General features: G+C 44.8%; 1 protein-coding gene across 1 annotated transcript in view; it reads left to right on the top strand.

The window, feature by feature from the left end:
- Positions 1 to 18,518, top strand: part of EVA1A (eva-1 homolog A, regulator of programmed cell death) — a 53,969-nt gene that overhangs the window by 21,993 nt on the left and 13,458 nt on the right. Inside the window, exons 3-4 of the mRNA XM_036436130.2 lie at positions 8,159 to 8,277; positions 15,152 to 15,323. Of these exons, the coding sequence (XP_036292023.1) occupies positions 8,159 to 8,277; positions 15,152 to 15,323 (291 nt within the window). The remainder of the gene's footprint in view (positions 1 to 8,158; positions 8,278 to 15,151; positions 15,324 to 18,518) is intronic.

Raw genomic sequence — 18,518 nt, 5'->3', positions numbered from 1 at the left:
CTGGTGGGCATTATTTCTCCATCCACATTTTCAGAGACCTCTGATATGCTGGACTTGGGAGACCTCCCTGCTGGGAGACTGAATGAAGCCTTTGCTTAAATACTGGTTAGGAATCAAATGGCAAGTGAGTCGCCTCTTTAATGGCCTGGGATAAGGATCCACAAGCCTGCCCACATGTCCTGCCCTACGTGCAAGGCTAGAGAGAAAGCCACACGGGATTGGTCATAATTATTGAAGCACATGTGGTGGGGCTGACCCATGGGGCTGAAATTCTTTTCATGCCCAGTGTGGCCTGAAGGCTGTGATTCTGTCTGACCACTTCCTGCCCGTCTCCAAGGCGCGTTCTTCCTTCTCCGGGGTTCAGTCCTGGCCTTTGTCAGGGTTACCTCATCTATTTTCATGCTTCAGATAATGGCTTTGAAATGGCTTTAGTGACCACTCCAGGATCTCAGGATGACTCCAAGCTTCCTTTCCAAAGCTTTCCCCCAAAACTTCTTTATCTTTCTTACAAGCTGGCCAAACTTGGTGTTCCTGGATCTGCTTGTGCCTCCTCCATGAAGTAGACTCTGATATAAGGCCCCTTTTCTCAAGTAGTGTGTAGCCTAATGCAAATAGATAAAAAGCATGGACTCTTACTGCCTGCAAAAGATTGGCACACAGGATTATGAGAGTCCAAAGTTGGGAGCAAGTATATATGTAGGGGAGGATCAGAAAAATGCTCTTGCAGGAGGGGACGTGACATGGATCTTGAAGGATGGGAAGGATCCAGAAATGCAATCATGTAGAGAAGTACATGTGGCAGAGCACAAACTAGAGGTGGAACCAGGTGGGAAGTGTACGGAGAAGAGAATGACTCCGTTGGCCTCTGCACTGGGCTGTGTTGGAAGGGCCGGGAAGAAGCCAGGAAGAGCCTTGGGCTCCCATTTGAATTTTACTCCGCAGGTGACAATCTTAGAACAGAACAGTGGCATTATTAGACCACCTGTTTCAGAAGGTAGAGCTCTGACACCAGTCTATGATATTGGGGTAAGGAGAGAAGAAAGGGAAGGAATTCCCGAGTTGGGTGAGTGGTAGTGAGGATGGAGAGTTAGAATGGACATGAGATAGAATTTTCAGGCCAAGAGAGCAGAAAACCCCCAAGTTTGAGCCTGAGTGATTGGGAAGCTCAGGATATTATGAACACTGTAGAGAGCAGAGAAAGTGGGTTGGTGGGGGCAATGAATTTAGGACACTTTGGGCTGGAAAGATCTCTGGGAAATCCAGGTCGAGTTTTCCATTTTCCCCTTGTCCAACCTCAACATTCTGGACTTCCCTTTCAGGTCAGGATGGTATGGCTCCCTGCCCTCCTCCTCCCAGCTCGAACCAGACCATCTTCTTACCTGAGTTTATCTGACTTGAAACAGTAAACCTTTGAGACCTGACCCTCTGGGCGTAGGTATCAGGGCATCGGAGCCGGCGGGCCAACCCAAAGCTCTAAGGCTAGTCCTGAGAACCTTCCTGCCCACCTCCAGCCACGTGCTTGCCTCCCAGGACCAGCTTTCGCTGTCTCTTTTCCAAACTCATGTCCATTTCTAATTTCTCCTTCATAGAGGCTTCCTGACACCTATGGACAGAACCTAGAGGCCAAAAGCTAGTTTATAACTTCCTGGTTTTTTTGTCTGTTCCGACAACCTAGAGGACACCTCATGGCTTCTACTCATTGATCGGTTGTTTGTTTGTTTTTTAAATATATTTTATTGATTTTTTTTACAGAGAGGAAGAGAGAGGGATAGAGAGTTAGAAACATCGATGAGAGAGAATCATCAATCAGTTGCCTCTTGCACACACCCTACTGGGTATAGGCCTGCAACTAAGGTACATGCCCTTGACCAGAATCGAGCCTGGGACCTTTCAGTCCGCAGGCCGACGCTCTATCCATTGAGCCAAACTGGTTTCAGCTCATTGATCAGTTTTAAGACCCGTAGTGTTAGCTCAACTCTTACCTTCAAGGACCTGTCTCCGGTGCCTACATCACCCTCAGGGATGGGCCCTGGCCTTTTCCTTACTCCCAGGTGCTACTTCAGCCCAGAAACTCCAAGGAAATGGTAGGCATTCTGCGGATGCACAGCAAACACTGACCTCTGATGAAACCATCTTGCATCCTGCCTCCCAGGTTTTGAAAATTCCTCTGGAGTCTCACCCCTCCTTCTGTCCCTACCTTGGAGGTTCTTCCACCCTGGGCACCTGACCTCCACACTGCACGGGAGGTCTTTGGACTGCTGACGCTGATGTTTTCCGTCTGGGTTGTTTTTCTGCTGGTTCTGACAGAGCCATCCTCCAGCTCCACGGGGGCTTCCTTTGTGTTTAAGGTTTGGGGGCTGCAGAAATACACCAAGCTGGGGGGAGAGCTGGGAGCACCCAGAGCCTTTGTGACGTAGTCAAACATCTTCAACACTTTGTTCTCATTCCGAAGGCTCCACATAATTAAAACCGTTCCTGGCCAGCGCTAAATACATTTTGCACATGCTGCTTGAATTACTGTGTAGTCTTCCCCTAGTGTGGCTTTCTCAGAGATTAATATTTCACTGAAACGATTCCTCTGGGTAGACTGCAGCCAGCAGCTGTGAAAACTCAACATTTGCTTTATACAATGAAACTTTAGGACAGGCCTGCTTTTCACGTTTCTCAGATATGCTGCTCATTTGGGGGGGTGGTTGGGGAGAAGCATTCTTGGCAGAGTGCTTGTGGCATGAGCCAAATATCCCTGCTTGGGCTTCTATGCATTCAGATACAAAGTAATGCGAAAATGTGGTTCAAAATGCCCATTATAAAAATCTGGCCCATACACATTATAATTACCATTTATTTATTGAGCACCTACTATGTGCTAGGCATCTTAGTACATATTCTGCGTCCTCACAAACCTCCTGTGATTGTGCCAGCCCTGGGTCTGTTTGCCTCTGACCCCTGCTCTGCCCTGGAGAGCAGGGGCTGGCCTGGAGGCTGCCCCTCTCAGGCTCAGGGATGCTCTGGCTTCCTGTTGGGTTTGGCCATGGAGGCCCCAGTAGCAGGTTGGTTTAGAGCACATGTGTCAAACACAAGGCCCGCGGGCCAAATCTGTCCCACCAGGCCTTGCAATGTGGCCCGCACTGCGCTGTCATCACTGCACTCCGCTGCGTTTCCATCACAATGACAGTTTATGACTGTTCAGTAAACCATTCGGCCCGCGATTTAGGCTGGATTTTAGATTTTGGCCCCTTCTCTAATTGAGTTCGACACCCCTAGTTTAGAGGGAGGGAGGAAGGTAGAGCACATCCTCCCTCTTTCTCTTCATGGAGCATCTCCTCCCATTATCGACTGCCTCTCCATGGCTCCAGCTCCCACTGTTTGAGTCTCCATCTTACCTGATGACCCCGGCTCCTGGGTAACACCACCCCCTCCCTTTGTTCCTTCAGCCGCCTGCTGCTTGTTATTGCTAATCTGTGGATTACCTCAAGGTCCTATCCTGTGCAACCTTACTCCAACGAATCTGTCTTTTTAAAGCCATCCCAGTTGGAGATCTTTAAACTCTTGGTTTTGCCATCGTCGCAGAAATCTGCAAATCTCAGCTTCTCTATCACCTTCCACATGTACTTCTATCTTTATCACTGCAATCAGTTCCCCGCACCACATTCCTTCTTTTGCAACTACTTGGCACAGTTTCTGTTTCCCTGCTTTAGCCGCTGATTGATGGATTGAGATAGAAATCACAAGCCTGGTGTTCTGACAAGAAAACAGAGGGCCAGTGTTAACTGGCTTGCCCAGGCTTAACATAGGAAATAGCGGCACTTGGGGTTAAGCTCAGGCCTGATCACTCCTGAAGCGTGTGCCCTTTCCCCTACATCAGCCTCTCCGTCTCCCGGTGCCGCACAAACCAAGCGGACCCCCTCCTGTTTAATCCCGGCAGGTGCTGGAAAAGGAAAACTTTCATCATCTCCAAGATTTCCCAAGATGAAATGTTCTCTTCCCTTCAACTGCTCCTCCTGAACATGAATTTTGAGTTTCCCCTGACATCCTGGTTGAGTATTCTAGATGAATGCTTTTTAAAAAAAAAAAATATATATATATATATATATTATTGATTTTTTACAGAGAGGAAGAGAGAAGGATAGAGAGTTAGAAACATCGATGAGAGAATCATCAATCAGCTGCCTCTTGCATACCCCTACTGGGGATGTGCCTGCAACCAAGGTACATGCCCTTGAATGGAATCGAACACAGGACCTTTCAGTCCACAGCCTGATGCTCTATCCACTGAGCCAAACCGGTTTCGGCTAGATGAATGCTTTTTAAACTTTAATGCGAAGGTAATGATTCTGAATGACTCTGGAGATCAAGCACACGTGTTTTTAATTAGACTTTTTTTGGTGGGGGAGATAATTTCAGAGATACATGCATTTACAAGAGTCAATATAAAGATCCTATGTTCCATTTAACCAGTTTCCCTAATAGTAACAACTTGAAAAATTATAGTACAATATTACAACTGTAATTTGACCTTGATAGAGTCAACAGTTCCTTCATCACAAAGATCTCTCTGTTGCCTTTTTATAGCTACCCTACCTCCCCTTCTAATCCCACTCTTTCCTTAACTCCTCATTTGTTACCACGTTAGAAACCACTCATTTGTTCCCATTTCTATAATTTTGACATTTCAAGACTGTTGTATAAACGAACTCATACAATATGCGACCTTCCGGGATTAAATCTTTTCACTCAGCATAATTTTTTTAGAGATTCATTCATGCTGTTGCATGTGTGAAATGTATGTTCCCTTTTTTCTTGCTGAGTAGTGTACCATGGTGTGGATATACCACAGTTTATTTGAATATTCACCCATTGAAGGAACTTTGAGTTGTTTCCAGTTTGGGGCTATTCCAAATAAAACTGCTATAAATATCTGTGGGTTTTATGCAGACAAATCTTCATTTCTCTGGGACAAATCCCCAAAACGCAATTGCTAGGTTGCATGATAATCTCATGTCTAATTTTTTGTTTTTTGTTTTTTTTAAATGCCAGACTTTTCCAGAATAGCTGTGTTTTTTTTTGTGTGTTTTTTTTGTTTGTTTGTTTTTTACATTCCCACCAGCGATGTATGGATGATACGGTTTCTCCACATCCTTGTCAATATTTCGAGGTGTTAGTTTCTAGTTTAGCCATTTTGATAGGTATGTAGTAGTATCTCAGTATGGTTATAATTTGCATTTTCCTAGTGACTAATGATGTTGCATATATTGTCATGTGCTTATTTGCTACATGTATATCTTCTGTGAACTGTTTATTCACGACTTTGTCCCTATTCTAAATGGGTTGTTTACTCTTTTCATGTTGAGTTTCGAAGGCTCTTTATATATTTTGGATACTTTTCCCTTTAGTAGGTATGATTTGCAAGTAGAAGTGGGCAAAAGTGGACAGTCATTCGTATGGAAAAAGACATGCAGGTTATGATGCTCAGAATAGTTTTATTAACTCTGTCTTTCGTGTACTCACAATTATAAACCTACATTTGCCCACCCCTGTATTTCCCCCCACTCTATAGCTTGTCTTTTTCATCCTCTTAACACAGGTGAAATGTTTTTAATTTTTATGAAGTCCAAATTATCAATTTTTCCTGTTTTGGATTGTGATTTTGGTGTCAAGTCTATGAATTCTTTGTCCAGCTCTAGGTCCCAAACGTTTTCTCCTATTCCCCGCCCCCCCCACAAAGTTACATAGTTTTACATTACACATTTTGGTCCATTCTGAGTTAATTTTATATAAGGTGTGAGACTTAGATTGAGGCTTACTTTTTTTTGCCTATGGATGCTCCAGCACCATTTGTGGAAAGGGCTGTCTTTCCTCTATTGAATTGCTTTTGCACCTTTGTCCAATATCAGTTGGGCATAGTTTTGTGGGCCTGTGTCTGGGTTCTCTGCTCTGTTCCATTAGTTCCTAGTAACACAAGGCCCTCACTGAGGATATAAGCCAAACGTTTGCAATGATGCTAGTAAGAATGATCTTTTTTTTTTTTTTTTTTCAGAAATACTCAGCCTGTGGGCAGTAAAGTGGGCAATGAGGGCTGGAGGGGTCCTGTGCTTAGGCTGGGGGGTCGGGGGAAGGCAGCAGAAAGGTCCGGGTAAGAGTGAGTGTGGTGTAGTTACAGTAGGCAGGCTGTGCAGAGAAAAGTGATTGTAGAATGAGACTTTATCCTGGGTGAGCTGGAGAGTATAAGGAGCCCGAGATCTCAGACAGGTTGGGAGTGTGTTTACTTTGATTCCAGGAGTGAAAAGCAGAAGGATGGGAGGTTCTGGTTGGAGAATGGGATTTCTAAGCGTAAGTCATTCATTCATCAACAGTCACTCAACACCAGCTCTGGGCACTTACTGTGGGGGAATCTGAGAACACAGAGATGAACAAAAACACAGTCTCTGTCCCGAAGGAGTTCACAACCCCAACTCCAGAGTCAGCACTTTGCAGGTGACGACATGGTCCAGGATATGCCCCTGGAAATGGTTTGCTGCAATGGGCTGGGGGGGGGGGGGTGGAGGTTGGCCGAGCCAAGGGAGCTGAGCAGCTGGCGGGCCAGCACGTTGGATGTGTCATCCACAGGTGTTTGTCAGACCCGTGGAGAAAATCGGGTTTCCCTCTGCTCAGTTGGGGGCCACGTGCATCCTCTTTCCATCCTGTGCTGTGGGAGCCATTTTCCACGGAAGCCCTTGCATCTCAGACTCCGTGTGGCCACGCTGGGGTCAGTCCTTAGGGCGGTTTTTCTTCGGGTGGAGTGGAGGGTGAGCACGGCTCGGAGAGCTGCTGCCACACGTTTGGTGCACACGTCTCCAAAGAATGACCAGGGCTGTGCTGCCAGTTTCCTTCATTTTTTTTTTTATTAATTTTTATTATTATTTTTTAAAATTTCTTTATTGATTAAGGTATCACATATTTGTCCTCACCCCCCATTCCAATCCCCCCCTCCCCCTCATGCCCCCACCCCCCTATAGTCCTTGACCACTGGTTAGGCTCACACGTATGCACATAAGTCCTTTGGTTGATCTCTCCCTTTTATCCCCACCCTGCCTTTGAGGTCCAACAGTCTGACCCATGCCTCCTTGTCTCTGGGTCTGTTCTTGTTCATCAGTCTATGTTGTTCACCATTTCCCCTAGATGAGTGAGATCATGTCCTACTGGCAATATACTTATAAGAGTCAAAAATGAGACAAGCAATAATCGTTACGCTGAAAGGCATATGCATCAGTCTGTAGTGAGCTTCTTTCTGGGCCACCAGTTCTTTTGAGACCCAATTTCAGTGTCAAACAGTTCCTTATGTGTACATGTCAGCAATGATATTTCAGTTCTGGACGGTGGGCAAATGGTGGGAATGCAGGTCCAACTCTCTCTGGTTGCTGGTGTCGTGGTATCATGCAAGATTCCCTTCCTTCATTTCTTCACCGGTGCCATGGAGATAGGAAGGTGCCACAGGTCCTTGTGAGGCAGAGGCAGCGGGGTTAAATACCTACAAAGACGCAAACAAGCCATCAGCGGTCGGATGCTGAGGGAGTCAGCAGGAAGCAGTGATGACAAATGAACGAGTGTGTCTGGGTGGGACCCAGGCCTCCCACAGGCCCCTCTGGCTTCCCTTGCTGGGTGAGCAGAGGCCTTGAGACTTCTGGATGAGAGGCACAGGCTGCGGGAATCCACACGTCGGCGTTTCCAGGTTTCTCCTGCCCACACAGACTTCATGAGACTTCGTTTCACGGCCCATCTGGGCATTGCTCTCTGGGAACTGAGTGCCCTCCCTTCCTGTTTCAGAGAGGCCGGCCTCAGGCTTCACTGACGAGGGCCCATGTGGACGCATCCCACGCTAGCGGTTTTGTGGGTTTTGGCTGACAGGAGGGAAAAGGAAGCATGTGTCTTTGATCTTCTACCCTGTTGCTTTCCTCTCTGCGATGGCCTTGGGAGGTCGGTTTCTCTGGCTGTCTGGTTCAGATTTCAGATTTAATTGGCAGTGGGCTTTGCCCTCTCATTCCATCTCTAGAGGGATCCAGACAAACATCACCAAGGCACTCTGCTCAGTGGTTCACAATGACACCAGGTCTGACACGTGCTGTGACCTCCTGGGCGTGTGATGTCCTCTGATGGTTGTGCCTTTTCTGTTTCCTTTCAGAGCCTGAGAAACCAACTGGGGCCAACCACGTTTCGGAACCTGTACTGCTGGATACTAATGTCACCAGAGATGAACTGTTCTTACCACAGATTCTTCTGTTCCTGACAGCACACCTCTCCCCAGGGAACTAGGGGGTAATGAGATTTTTTACCAGCCTCTATACACCATGATGTCATAAGATAGCCCCCTGCATGGGGGCTTACATACCAGGGGTGCTCACTGTTAATACCGCAACTTAAGATGAACTGTTTCATTACGAGGTACATTTCATTTTATACATTCAGTGATTACACTCGATGTAAATGGGATGCAGAGAAGATGGATTTGCAGCACTGGAAATGAGGTTATCTTTAACAGGAAAGCCAGTGAGAGATAGCATAAAATGCATGCAATTAGCCATTCAGTCTAGAAGGCAGCACCCATAGGATGGGTTGTTATTTTCATCAAGGAGACCAGCATGTGTTCAGGAAGGCAAAATTCTGAGATGTGAGTCATGGACAGCAGCCATCTTTTTTCAATCATGTTGCAGTTTGTTATTATAATTGGGTGAAGGAGCTTTGGGTCACAGATGAAAGGAATCTGTCAGAAGAGAAGATTTATAAGAATTGGTAGGTTCTGTCCAATGAGAGCTTGCTTCGATGCTGTTTGACTCTCCCTAGAGTTTTCTCTAGACCTGATTTTCCCCTAGAATAGTGTAAGATTAACCAAGGGGCCGTCACGAGAAGAAGAAAGCCCCAGCTTTGGAAATCTACAGCTCCTTAGTCCTAATTTTGCCCTCACCAAGATAATCCCCAGGGTCACATTGCGTGCAGAAGGACCTGATCTAAATCTTGAGGCAGGTGGCTCTCCAGTTACCCTATAGAATAAAAGGCTGAAGTGCAAATTGTCCCCTCGGACCGGGAGTTCAACCAGCGGGCTTGGCTGGCCAGCCAACCTCCCAAAGCTCCTCCCCCAGCTGGCCCCGCCCCAACTGGCTCCAATTGGGACAGGCTGGCCGGACCCTACCTGTGCGCAAATTCATGCATTGGGCCTCTAGTGAATGAATAAGCTGGTACTGGTTGATGTTCTGTTCTCTTGAGGGCTTGGTTAATGTTGGTTGTTTTCCCAGAGCCTGTTCATTCTGGTCACTGGGAACATTGAATTGCTGGCCCAGGGCTTGGATTTGTGATGCCCTGATCAAGGCTGCTGGGAGCTGCCATGCAGCCCGTCTCTCTGACACATTTCTGATTATATTGGTGTTGTGCATGAGGCTCGCAAACACTCCAAGGCACTTAGACTGGTCGGTGACGTAATGATGTTTGTTCTAGAACAGGGTTTCTTAACCTCAGTATACTAATATCTTGGGCCAGACAGTTCTTTGTTGGGAGTGGGGGAGCTATCATGCATTGTAGGATGTTTAGAAGTCTCCTTGCTCCCTACCCACTAGATGCCACATCAACCATCACTGCAATTGCGGCAACCAAAAATGTCTCCAGACATTGTCAGATGTCCCCTGGGGGGAAAAATGCCCAAAGTTGTGAATCGCTGTTTTAGGAGCTATAGCCAGTGACAAGGAGCTTCCTTGAGGAATAGAACACTAAACTGCACTTTGGGGTGGAGCAGTGCTCCATGTCCCTTACCTTTATATTGGCAGATGTATTGATTAGGGTTCTCCAGAGAAACAGAACCAATGGGATGGAGATTTTGTATATGTATATTTTATAGTGATTTTTTTAATCCTCACTCGAAGATATTTTTCCATTGATTTTTTGAGAGAATGGGAGAGAGGGAAAGACAGAGAGAAACATCAAAGTGAGAGAGATATTATACATCGACTGATTGCCTCCTGCATGTGCCCTTGATAAGAATTGAAGCCGGGACCTTTTGGCCTGCAGGCTGACGCTCTATCCACTGAGCCAAACTGGCTAGGGCTATCTGTAGATTTATTATGAGGAAGTGGCTCATGTAATCACAGAGGCTGACAAGTCCAAGTCCACAGGCCTGGGAGCCAGGGGAGCTGATGGCCTGAAGCCTAATCTGAGGGCCAGAGAAGATGAGATGAGATGGGATGTCTCAGCCCAAATAGTGAGGCAGGAAACAAGGAGCAAATCCCCTCTTCCTCCACCTTTGGATCTATGCCGGCTCTTAGCAGATTGGATGATGCCCACCACGCTGGCGAGGGTCATCTACTTTCGTGAGTTCATCGATTCAAATCCTAATCTCATCTGGAAACACCCTCACAGACACACCCAGAAATAATGTTCGATCTGGACGCCCTATGGCCAGTCAAGTTAACTCATAAAATTAACCATCACAGTAGGAGATGTGATAATGTTTTGTTGTTGTTGTTCGTTTGTTTTTTAAGAAATATTCTATTGATTTTAGAGAGGAATGGAGAAGGAGATAGAGAGAGAAACATCAAAGATGAGAGAGAATCATTGATTGGCTGCCTCCTGCACGTCCCCCACTGGAAATCCAGCCCAGAACCCAGGCATGTGCCCTTGGCTAGAATCGAACCTGGGACCCTTCAGTCCGCAGGCCAAGGCTCTATCCATTGAGCCAAACAGGCCAGGGCTTAAATAGAGGGAAAACCGCCAGAGCTACCTGGAGCTGTCCAACCACTCCTAAGGGAGGTCTCAGGGAGAAGGGCTGAGGCACAGAGTTTGGGGTTCTTCACTTCTCTGACTCCACAGACCTGTCTCATTGGCAGCTCTCCCAAACAGGATCTCCTCTCTCCAGACCTGCCCTGGGTCTTGATGTCTTCACTAAGGTGCTCAGAGCCACTTGGAGAACGGACTGTATGGCAGGGCCAGCAAGGAGTGCTCTCCTGCCCTCGATCAGATTTATTACGGAGGCACTCAGCGAAACTCCTGCTGGGCCTGTGCTGTTGCAGCATTTTAGTGCTCAGGCTGAAGTGGATCACAGACCCACTGGGCAAGCTCTGCTGGGCATCTTGTAAAATGAGACTTTGACTCCGAGGGTCTTGGGTGGTGTCTAGGATTGTGCAGATCTAACAAGCTCTCCTGTGGCGTCAATGCTGCTGATCCTTGAACCGTATTTGAGGAGTAAGAACTAGGCCGGAGGTCTGGAAACTATGATCCGTGGACCAAATTGGGTCCACTTCTTTTCAAACATAAGTTTTTATTAGAACACAGCAGTACTTTTTCATTTACATATTGTCTACGGTGGCTTTTTTTTTTTTTTACCACAATGACAAGGTGGAGTAGCTGAGACAGATTCCATGGCCCTCAAAGCTTGAAATACTCTCTGGCCCTACAGTAACAGTGTTCTGACCCCTCTCTTGACTGACTTGTGCCAACCGTGTCCTGATTGTCTTTAGGGTGGAACTCCTAGAGGTTGTTTTTCTTCAGCCTCAGCCTGCTTTCTTTTCCCTCTTCCTCTTGCCTCTGGCTCTTGCAGGCCTCTCAGTTAGCACCTGGGGCATAAGGAGAGGCAGGAAGAATTTCTGTGACACTTAAAGCTTCCGTCTTGCACCCCGCTCAGAGCCAGTGGGTATCCTTTTAGAGTTCAAGGCGGCCCACCCTCAGACCTGCTCAGAAATATGCTCTGAGACCTAAGCATACACAGCTCGGGCCTAATTTTTCTTTCTGTTTTTCAGCCAGCACGTCAGCCAGAATTTACTTAGAACCTCCTTTCATAGCACTGAGTTGGTGCGTGGGTAACAAGGATTTATATGATGCTTCTTCAGTCGTGGGGACAGACATATACACTGATCATTCTAATTAGTATGCCATAGGTGCAGTATTAGAAGAGTATTTGAATACTTTGATAGGAAAAAAAAAAAAAGAGTCACGAGGATTTGGAACTTCACTGCAATAGACTTTTTTTTTTAATTATGAAAATTTATTACATTTTATACAAACACATTTTTAAATTTATTGATTCAATTTGTTTTTTATCTATTAATCTATAAATGTGATAGATTTTAATTGCTTACTATCCAATTTTTGATATATGAGATATCTTTTTCTAAAAATTAAGCTATATTCATAGTCTGATATAAATTAGAATGTTATTGTCTTCAACTGTCATATCATTACAAAATAATTCCGCTACCATTCCTATTAACACCAAAATTTGATGTCAGGATTCATTATATGAATTAACGTTCAAAATTTCCTGTTGTGCATCATCAACACTTTTTTAAATTTTATTAATTTTAACATTTGTGGAAAATACATGTAACATAAAATTACCATCTTAACCATTTTTAAGTGTATAGTTCAGTGACATTAAGTACGTTTATATTGTTGTGCAACCACCATCCATCTCCAGAAGACTTTCCTTCTTACAAAACTGAAACTTTGTACTCTGTACCCATTAAACAATAATCCCCATCCCCTCTGACCCTAACCACAGACAACCACCATTTTACTTCTGTCTCTATGAATCTGATTATTCTAGTTACTATTTCATATAAGTGGAATCATACAGTACTTATTCCTTATGATTGGTTTATTTCACTTAGCACAATGTCCCCAGGGTTCATCCATGGTGTAGCCTGTGTCAGAATTTCCTTCCCTTTTAAGGCTATGAGTAATATTTCATTGTCTGTATATACAACATTTGGTTTATTCATTCATCTGTGGCTGGACCCTTTGATTGATTCTACCTTTAGGCTACTTTGAATAATGCTTCATAATAATTGGTACGCAAATATCTGATATCCTGTTTTCTGTTCTTTTGGATATATGCCCTGAAGTGGAATTTTCTGGATCACGTGGTGATTCTACTTTTTTTGTTTGAGAAATTGCCATACTGTTTTCTATAGCACCTCCACAACTTACTCTTTCCCCAACTAATACAAGGGGTCCCATTTCTTCACATCCTCTCCAGCACTTGTTATTTTCTGTTTCTTTGTGTGTGTTTTTGTTGTTGTTGTTGTTTGTTTGATGGTAGCCATTCTAATGGGTGTGAGATGGTTTTGATTTGGATTTTTATAGTGATTAGTGATGTTAAGCATCTTTTCATGTGCTTAGTGATCATTTGTATATCTCCTTTGAAGAAATGTCTATTCAAGTTCTTTGCCCATTTTTAAATTAGGTTGTCTTCATTGTTATTGAGTTGTAATTCTTTACATAATCTGGATGATAACTCCTTATCAGATATAGGGTGTGCAAATATTTTCTCTCATTCGACGGGCAGCCTTTGCACTCTGTAAATTGTGTCCTTTGAGGTACAGAAATTTTGTTCTGACATAGTCCAATTTATCTACTTTTACTTTTGTTGCCTTGCATATCTTAAGATATTTTTACCAAATTCAGTGTCATGTAGTTTTTCCCCGATGGTTTTTGTTTTTGTTTTAATTTTATTGATTTCAGAGAGGAAGGGTAAGGTTAGAGAGATAGAAATATCAATGATAAGAAAGAATCCTCGGTTAGCTGTCTCCTGCACACCCCAAACTGGGGATCGAGCCTGCAAACGAGGGCATGAGTCCTGACTGGAAATTGAACTGTGACCTCTTGGTTCATACGCTGATGCTCAACCACTGAGCCACGCTGGCTGGGCTATTTTCTTCTAAGAGTTTTATAGTTTTAGTTCTTACGTTTAGGTTCTTGATACATTTTTAGTTAATTTTTAAGTAAGGTAAGATTCAACTTTATTCTTTTGCATGTGGATACCCAATTTTCTCAACACCGTTTGTTGAAAATACTTTTTTCTTTATTGAATGGTCTTGGCACATTGTTGAAAGTCCCTTGACCACATATGTAAGGGTTTATTTCGGGGCTTTTTATTCTATTCCATTGAACCATATGTCTGTCTATACCAGTACTACACTGTTTTGATTACTATAGCTTTGAAGTAAGTTTTGATCAGGAAGTGTGAGACTTATATAACTTAGTTCTTTTTCAATATCATTTTTCTATTTGGGATTCCTTGAGACTCCATGTGAATTTTAGTATAGACTTTTCTATTTCTGCAAAAGAAGTCATTGGTATTTGGGGACTGCCACAGAACTTTTGAATTCTCTCTTAAAGGAAACATTTGCCAGACAGGGGAGGTGGGCATTTTAGGCCAAAGGAAGAGCACAATCAAATGCTTAAAAAAAATAAGAGGGCTTGATGTATTTGGGGCACTAAAAAACATGATATTTTTGAAGCATTAGGCATGCTTGTGTCTCTGAATATATGTGTGTAGCTGTAGACTCTGGTTAGGAGATGAATTGGGAGCTGAGGTAAGGATCAGATTTTGTGTGGAAGTGGGTGTGTGCTGTATTAAGTGTAACGGGGATTCCTTAAAGGGTTGGGCTATGGAGCGAAGTGGTCAGATTTACACAGTATCAAGAATGACCCTGTTGGTGAGAGTGGGTGCTAGTTTGAGTAGGAAGTAGGTGTTGGCCAAAGGGAGGAGATGGGTGCACAACTCTCAGAAATGAAATGATGAGATTTGTTCTACGGAGAATGAATGAGGAGGGAAAGGATCTGAAATAGCCTCGTCCCACTACAGGTGGAATCATGAACACGTGGGCGGGCCCTAGCTCCCAACTTCTTGGTGCATTTTAGAACGGGAACCACTTCAGCAGGCCTGGAGCAGCCAGCTCAGACTCAGTGCCAAGGACACTCACTTGGTGATCTGTGGGATGAGGCAAGCGGGTCAAAGTACACAGGTGCCGGGGGTGCGGGGAAGCAGAGTCAGGCGGAGGGCCAGCTGGGCATAGGGTGACAGGGCAGTGATTAAAGTGACCGTGGGCAAAGGCAAACAGGGAGAATACAGTAAAAAGTACCCGAAAGGGTGAGGGAGGAGTGCGGACATGTAACGTTGGGAAGATACAGGGAAGAGAAAGGAGAGAGGCCAGGAAAAACAGAGGTGGAAGGAGGCGTTCCTTCCTGGAAAACGAAGAAGCTCTCCAGAGCAAAGAGGACAGGGCCTAGATGCCTGGTGGGAGGCTGGCTGGCATTGAGGAGGCTAGCTCTTTGTGTGGGGCCCAGGCTACCTGGAGCACAGCCTCAAGAAAGCGGAGCGTGCTCTCACCACTCACTTTGTGTTCCCAAACAGAAGAGAAGAGAGGGAGGGACCACACTGATCCAGCCGAAGCCTCCCTGGGAGGCGCCTCTGGATGCCACGTGGAGGCCGCCCGTCCTCCGCAGCACGGAGCCTCTGACCGCCCAGCGCATGGACATGGCTCTGCTCAGCAGCATCCTGGCCACCTTCTCCTTCGTCTCAGGTAGCTCTCCGGGCTCAGCGGGGCTGGAGCTGAGGCCTGGGGCTGGGGCCAGGGCGCGTGCAGGAGAGAAAGGCTGTGCCATGGGAGCAGAGGGCCTCTACTGCACTGAGTTTTGAGATGCAAGGTCTTCCGGTTTGAGAATGAAGTGTGGCGTTCTCTAATTGGGCAGCTGGGGAGGTGGAGAAGAGCTTCTCTTGCTGTAAATGTTTGGTTTCCTTTTGGGCTTAAAAGAGTGAATGAAGGTGCTTGGGGCTATTGTGTGCATCCTTTGCATTTAACTCTGATGGGAAAGACCCGGATGAAGTATCCTCAGCCTGGCCATTTCTGTGCAGTGGTTCTCAACCCCACCCAGTGTGCATGTGCATGTGCATATGCATGTGCATGTGCGTATGTGTGTGTGTGTGTGTGTGTGTGCACATGTGTCCTGCATTCCAGGGCTGTGGGAGGTGTTTCGTAACCTGGGAGACACGGAGACAGAAGGTGTGTGGATCTGGGAGAGCCTGCCATCTGTCCCATCTCCAGGTCAAAGTTGTGCTCTTTTCGGAGGATGGCTGACTTTCTCCTCAAGACCATTTCTTGGGAACAGATGCTCTTCATCTGGAGTCATTTAAAAATACGGTGAAATATACCCAAATCAAGCTGAAATTTAGGAAAAAAAAATACATGAAAATGCTTACTGGTTTGAATGATCAAACGGATTTTCTACTGCTTGAGTACGTTTTTTTAATTGTTTGCTGGTTTGTTTTTACTTCGTTTTGCTTCACCTGCAGTCTCTGGATGTTGTACAGAAGGAAAGGGACTGGACTCCTATAACTGGTATCCTCCAGGCAAGGACCGGTTTTGCTTTCTAGTTCTCTAACCAAGGTTGATATGTGGGGACTTCAGAGTTCAGACACAAAGCCTGACATTTCTACTTACAATGGAAACTGGGAGCAGGGTTGAGGATAAGGGAAGCTTGTGGTTTCTCTTTGTGAGATGATCTTGGATGACGTGCAACCTGGTTTTAGAAAGGAGGGCTTCTCGGGGCTTACCGGGCTGGCCCCTTTCTGTTTCACAAGATGCAACAAGTAGCCTGCATGTGCCTCGAGTTTAGGCTTCTCCCTAAAGATCAGCAAAGACCTGGGCCCTCAATCAGCTCCTTGCTTCCCTCGGGAAGGAAGCTCAGTGCCTGGGGCCTCCCTTCCCTGGCACCCACCACAAGAGGAATCCCAGCTTTGCTCTTGCTTCCAGGTTATTTTGGGAAAGAGGACACTGGGGCTGGAAAAGCGATGTTTGAAACTCTGGTATGATGTTTTAACAAACACTTGCATATGGTTCCTCAACTCTATAGTGAAGACTCCCCCGAAATGAAGTGTTTGTCAGAGAGGGTCTGGAGTTTTCAAAGCCTCAAAGGACACTTGCAAATCAGAAAATACCTCCGGTGAGAGCAAGCAGGGTGCTGGACTTTGGAACTCCTCTCGGCACAGGAGGTTCCTGGCAGCCTTCCATGTTGGCCAGCATGACCCTGAGCTGTGACCACCGAGCGTGGTAACTCATTGAATGGCTTGGTGTTTACCGGGTGTCTTGTGATCTTATTAAGGCTGAAAGGATGCTCAGCCCTGTTTTGCTCTCTTTCAACTTTTCTCCTTCCCACCCTATATTCTGGAATTAAATATTGCTTGCGAGGCAGGAAGACAATGCTTCTATTAAGTAAGTATGGGCTAAGATAAAAAGAGGATGCAGGGCCATGGAACATTGATTGACTGAAATAAAATGTGCTCAGTCCAATCAATAGATGCGATGGGTGAACATCGATTCTGATTTTGATGGGGAACACTGCCTGACTGTGAAGGAAATGAATAAAGAAACTGTAAAATGTGATGGTAAATGTGATGGATACAAATACATGGTTGTTTTAAAAGAAGAAAGAGAATAAATGGAGCAGAAGCAATAGGAAAAGTTTGCTGGAAAGAAATTGTAGAACATTTCCTACCTTGTAGCTTTCTCAGGATCTCATTCTGCTGTGTCTGGCTTTCAACTACAGGGCAGCCCTGACCCTTCCCAGCACTTCTGTTATCTCTTATCTTGCCCCATGTGATCCATTATTTCAGCAACAAACTTGCTCATACGCATAATTCCCTCATTCCTTAGTGCAGGGTCTGATTAAATCAAGCAAATACAAACTTTGCGTGAATCTTACTTTCTCCCTCTGCACTCAGATAACCAAACGCTGGTCCAGCTTTGCAGACTGACCTCATTAAAAATGCATGATGTCCAACCTCAGCTGAGCCTTTCAAATCGGCTTCAGTCTCTCTGTTGCTTTTGGATACATCCTGTTCCCATTCTTCACAATAGCCAATTCAAAACCATGAACATTCCAATACTTTCAAGTATCTGCTGATGAAAACAAACCCTCAAATTAAATGCAAATGCAAACTAAGAAAGGTAGCATTGACAAAGGGTTAAAGTTTCTAGCATATAAAGAGCTCTTACAAATCAATAAGAGGTAAATATACCAAAAGGAAAGGGGACAAAGGACAAGAAACAGCAGTCTACCAAAGAAAAAATACAAATGGCCAATAAAACACCAACAGCTCAAATTCTAGCACTTAAACAAATGCAGAAGGAAAACATCAATCAGATTAACATTTTATTTTACAAATTTTTCAAAGATTTGAGTGATTAAGTATTTAACTTCTTTTTTGGGGAAAAGTGTGGGGAGATGAGTACTCGTATGTAGTGCTGATGGGATTGTAAATTGCTATAACCTGTCTAGAGAATGGCTTAGGAGAATCTGTCAAAAGAAAGCCTTAAAAACACGTATACCATAGAGCAAGCAATTCCACATCTCAGAACTTATCCTGAGGAAATAATTAGGAATATGGGTAAAAATTTTATCATGAGGACAGTTGATCTCAGAACTGTTTATAGTATTAAAAACATCAGAAAATTGAGTGAATATTAACGGAAGTAGAAAGATGTTTATGATACGTTGTTAACTGAATAAAGCCTGTTATTCAGCATTTGAGGTATAATACCATTTATGTGTGTGTGTTTACATGTATATGTAACCACATTTTACTGTAAATTATACCTGGATGCTGGGTTTGTGTGAGTATCTGTCTGTGTATTTTTCATTTTCTTTTCTGAGCTATATTTTAAGTATCCTATACTTCATTGATACTACTTAAGTCCTAAGTGATATTACTTTATTGG

The sequence above is a fragment of the Pipistrellus kuhlii genome, unplaced genomic scaffold (assembly GCF_014108245.1).
Source record: "Pipistrellus kuhlii isolate mPipKuh1 unplaced genomic scaffold, mPipKuh1.p scaffold_m20_p_13, whole genome shotgun sequence".
NCBI lineage: Eukaryota > Metazoa > Chordata > Mammalia > Chiroptera > Vespertilionidae > Pipistrellus > Pipistrellus kuhlii.
This window is presented reverse-complemented; position numbering and strand designations above follow the sequence as displayed.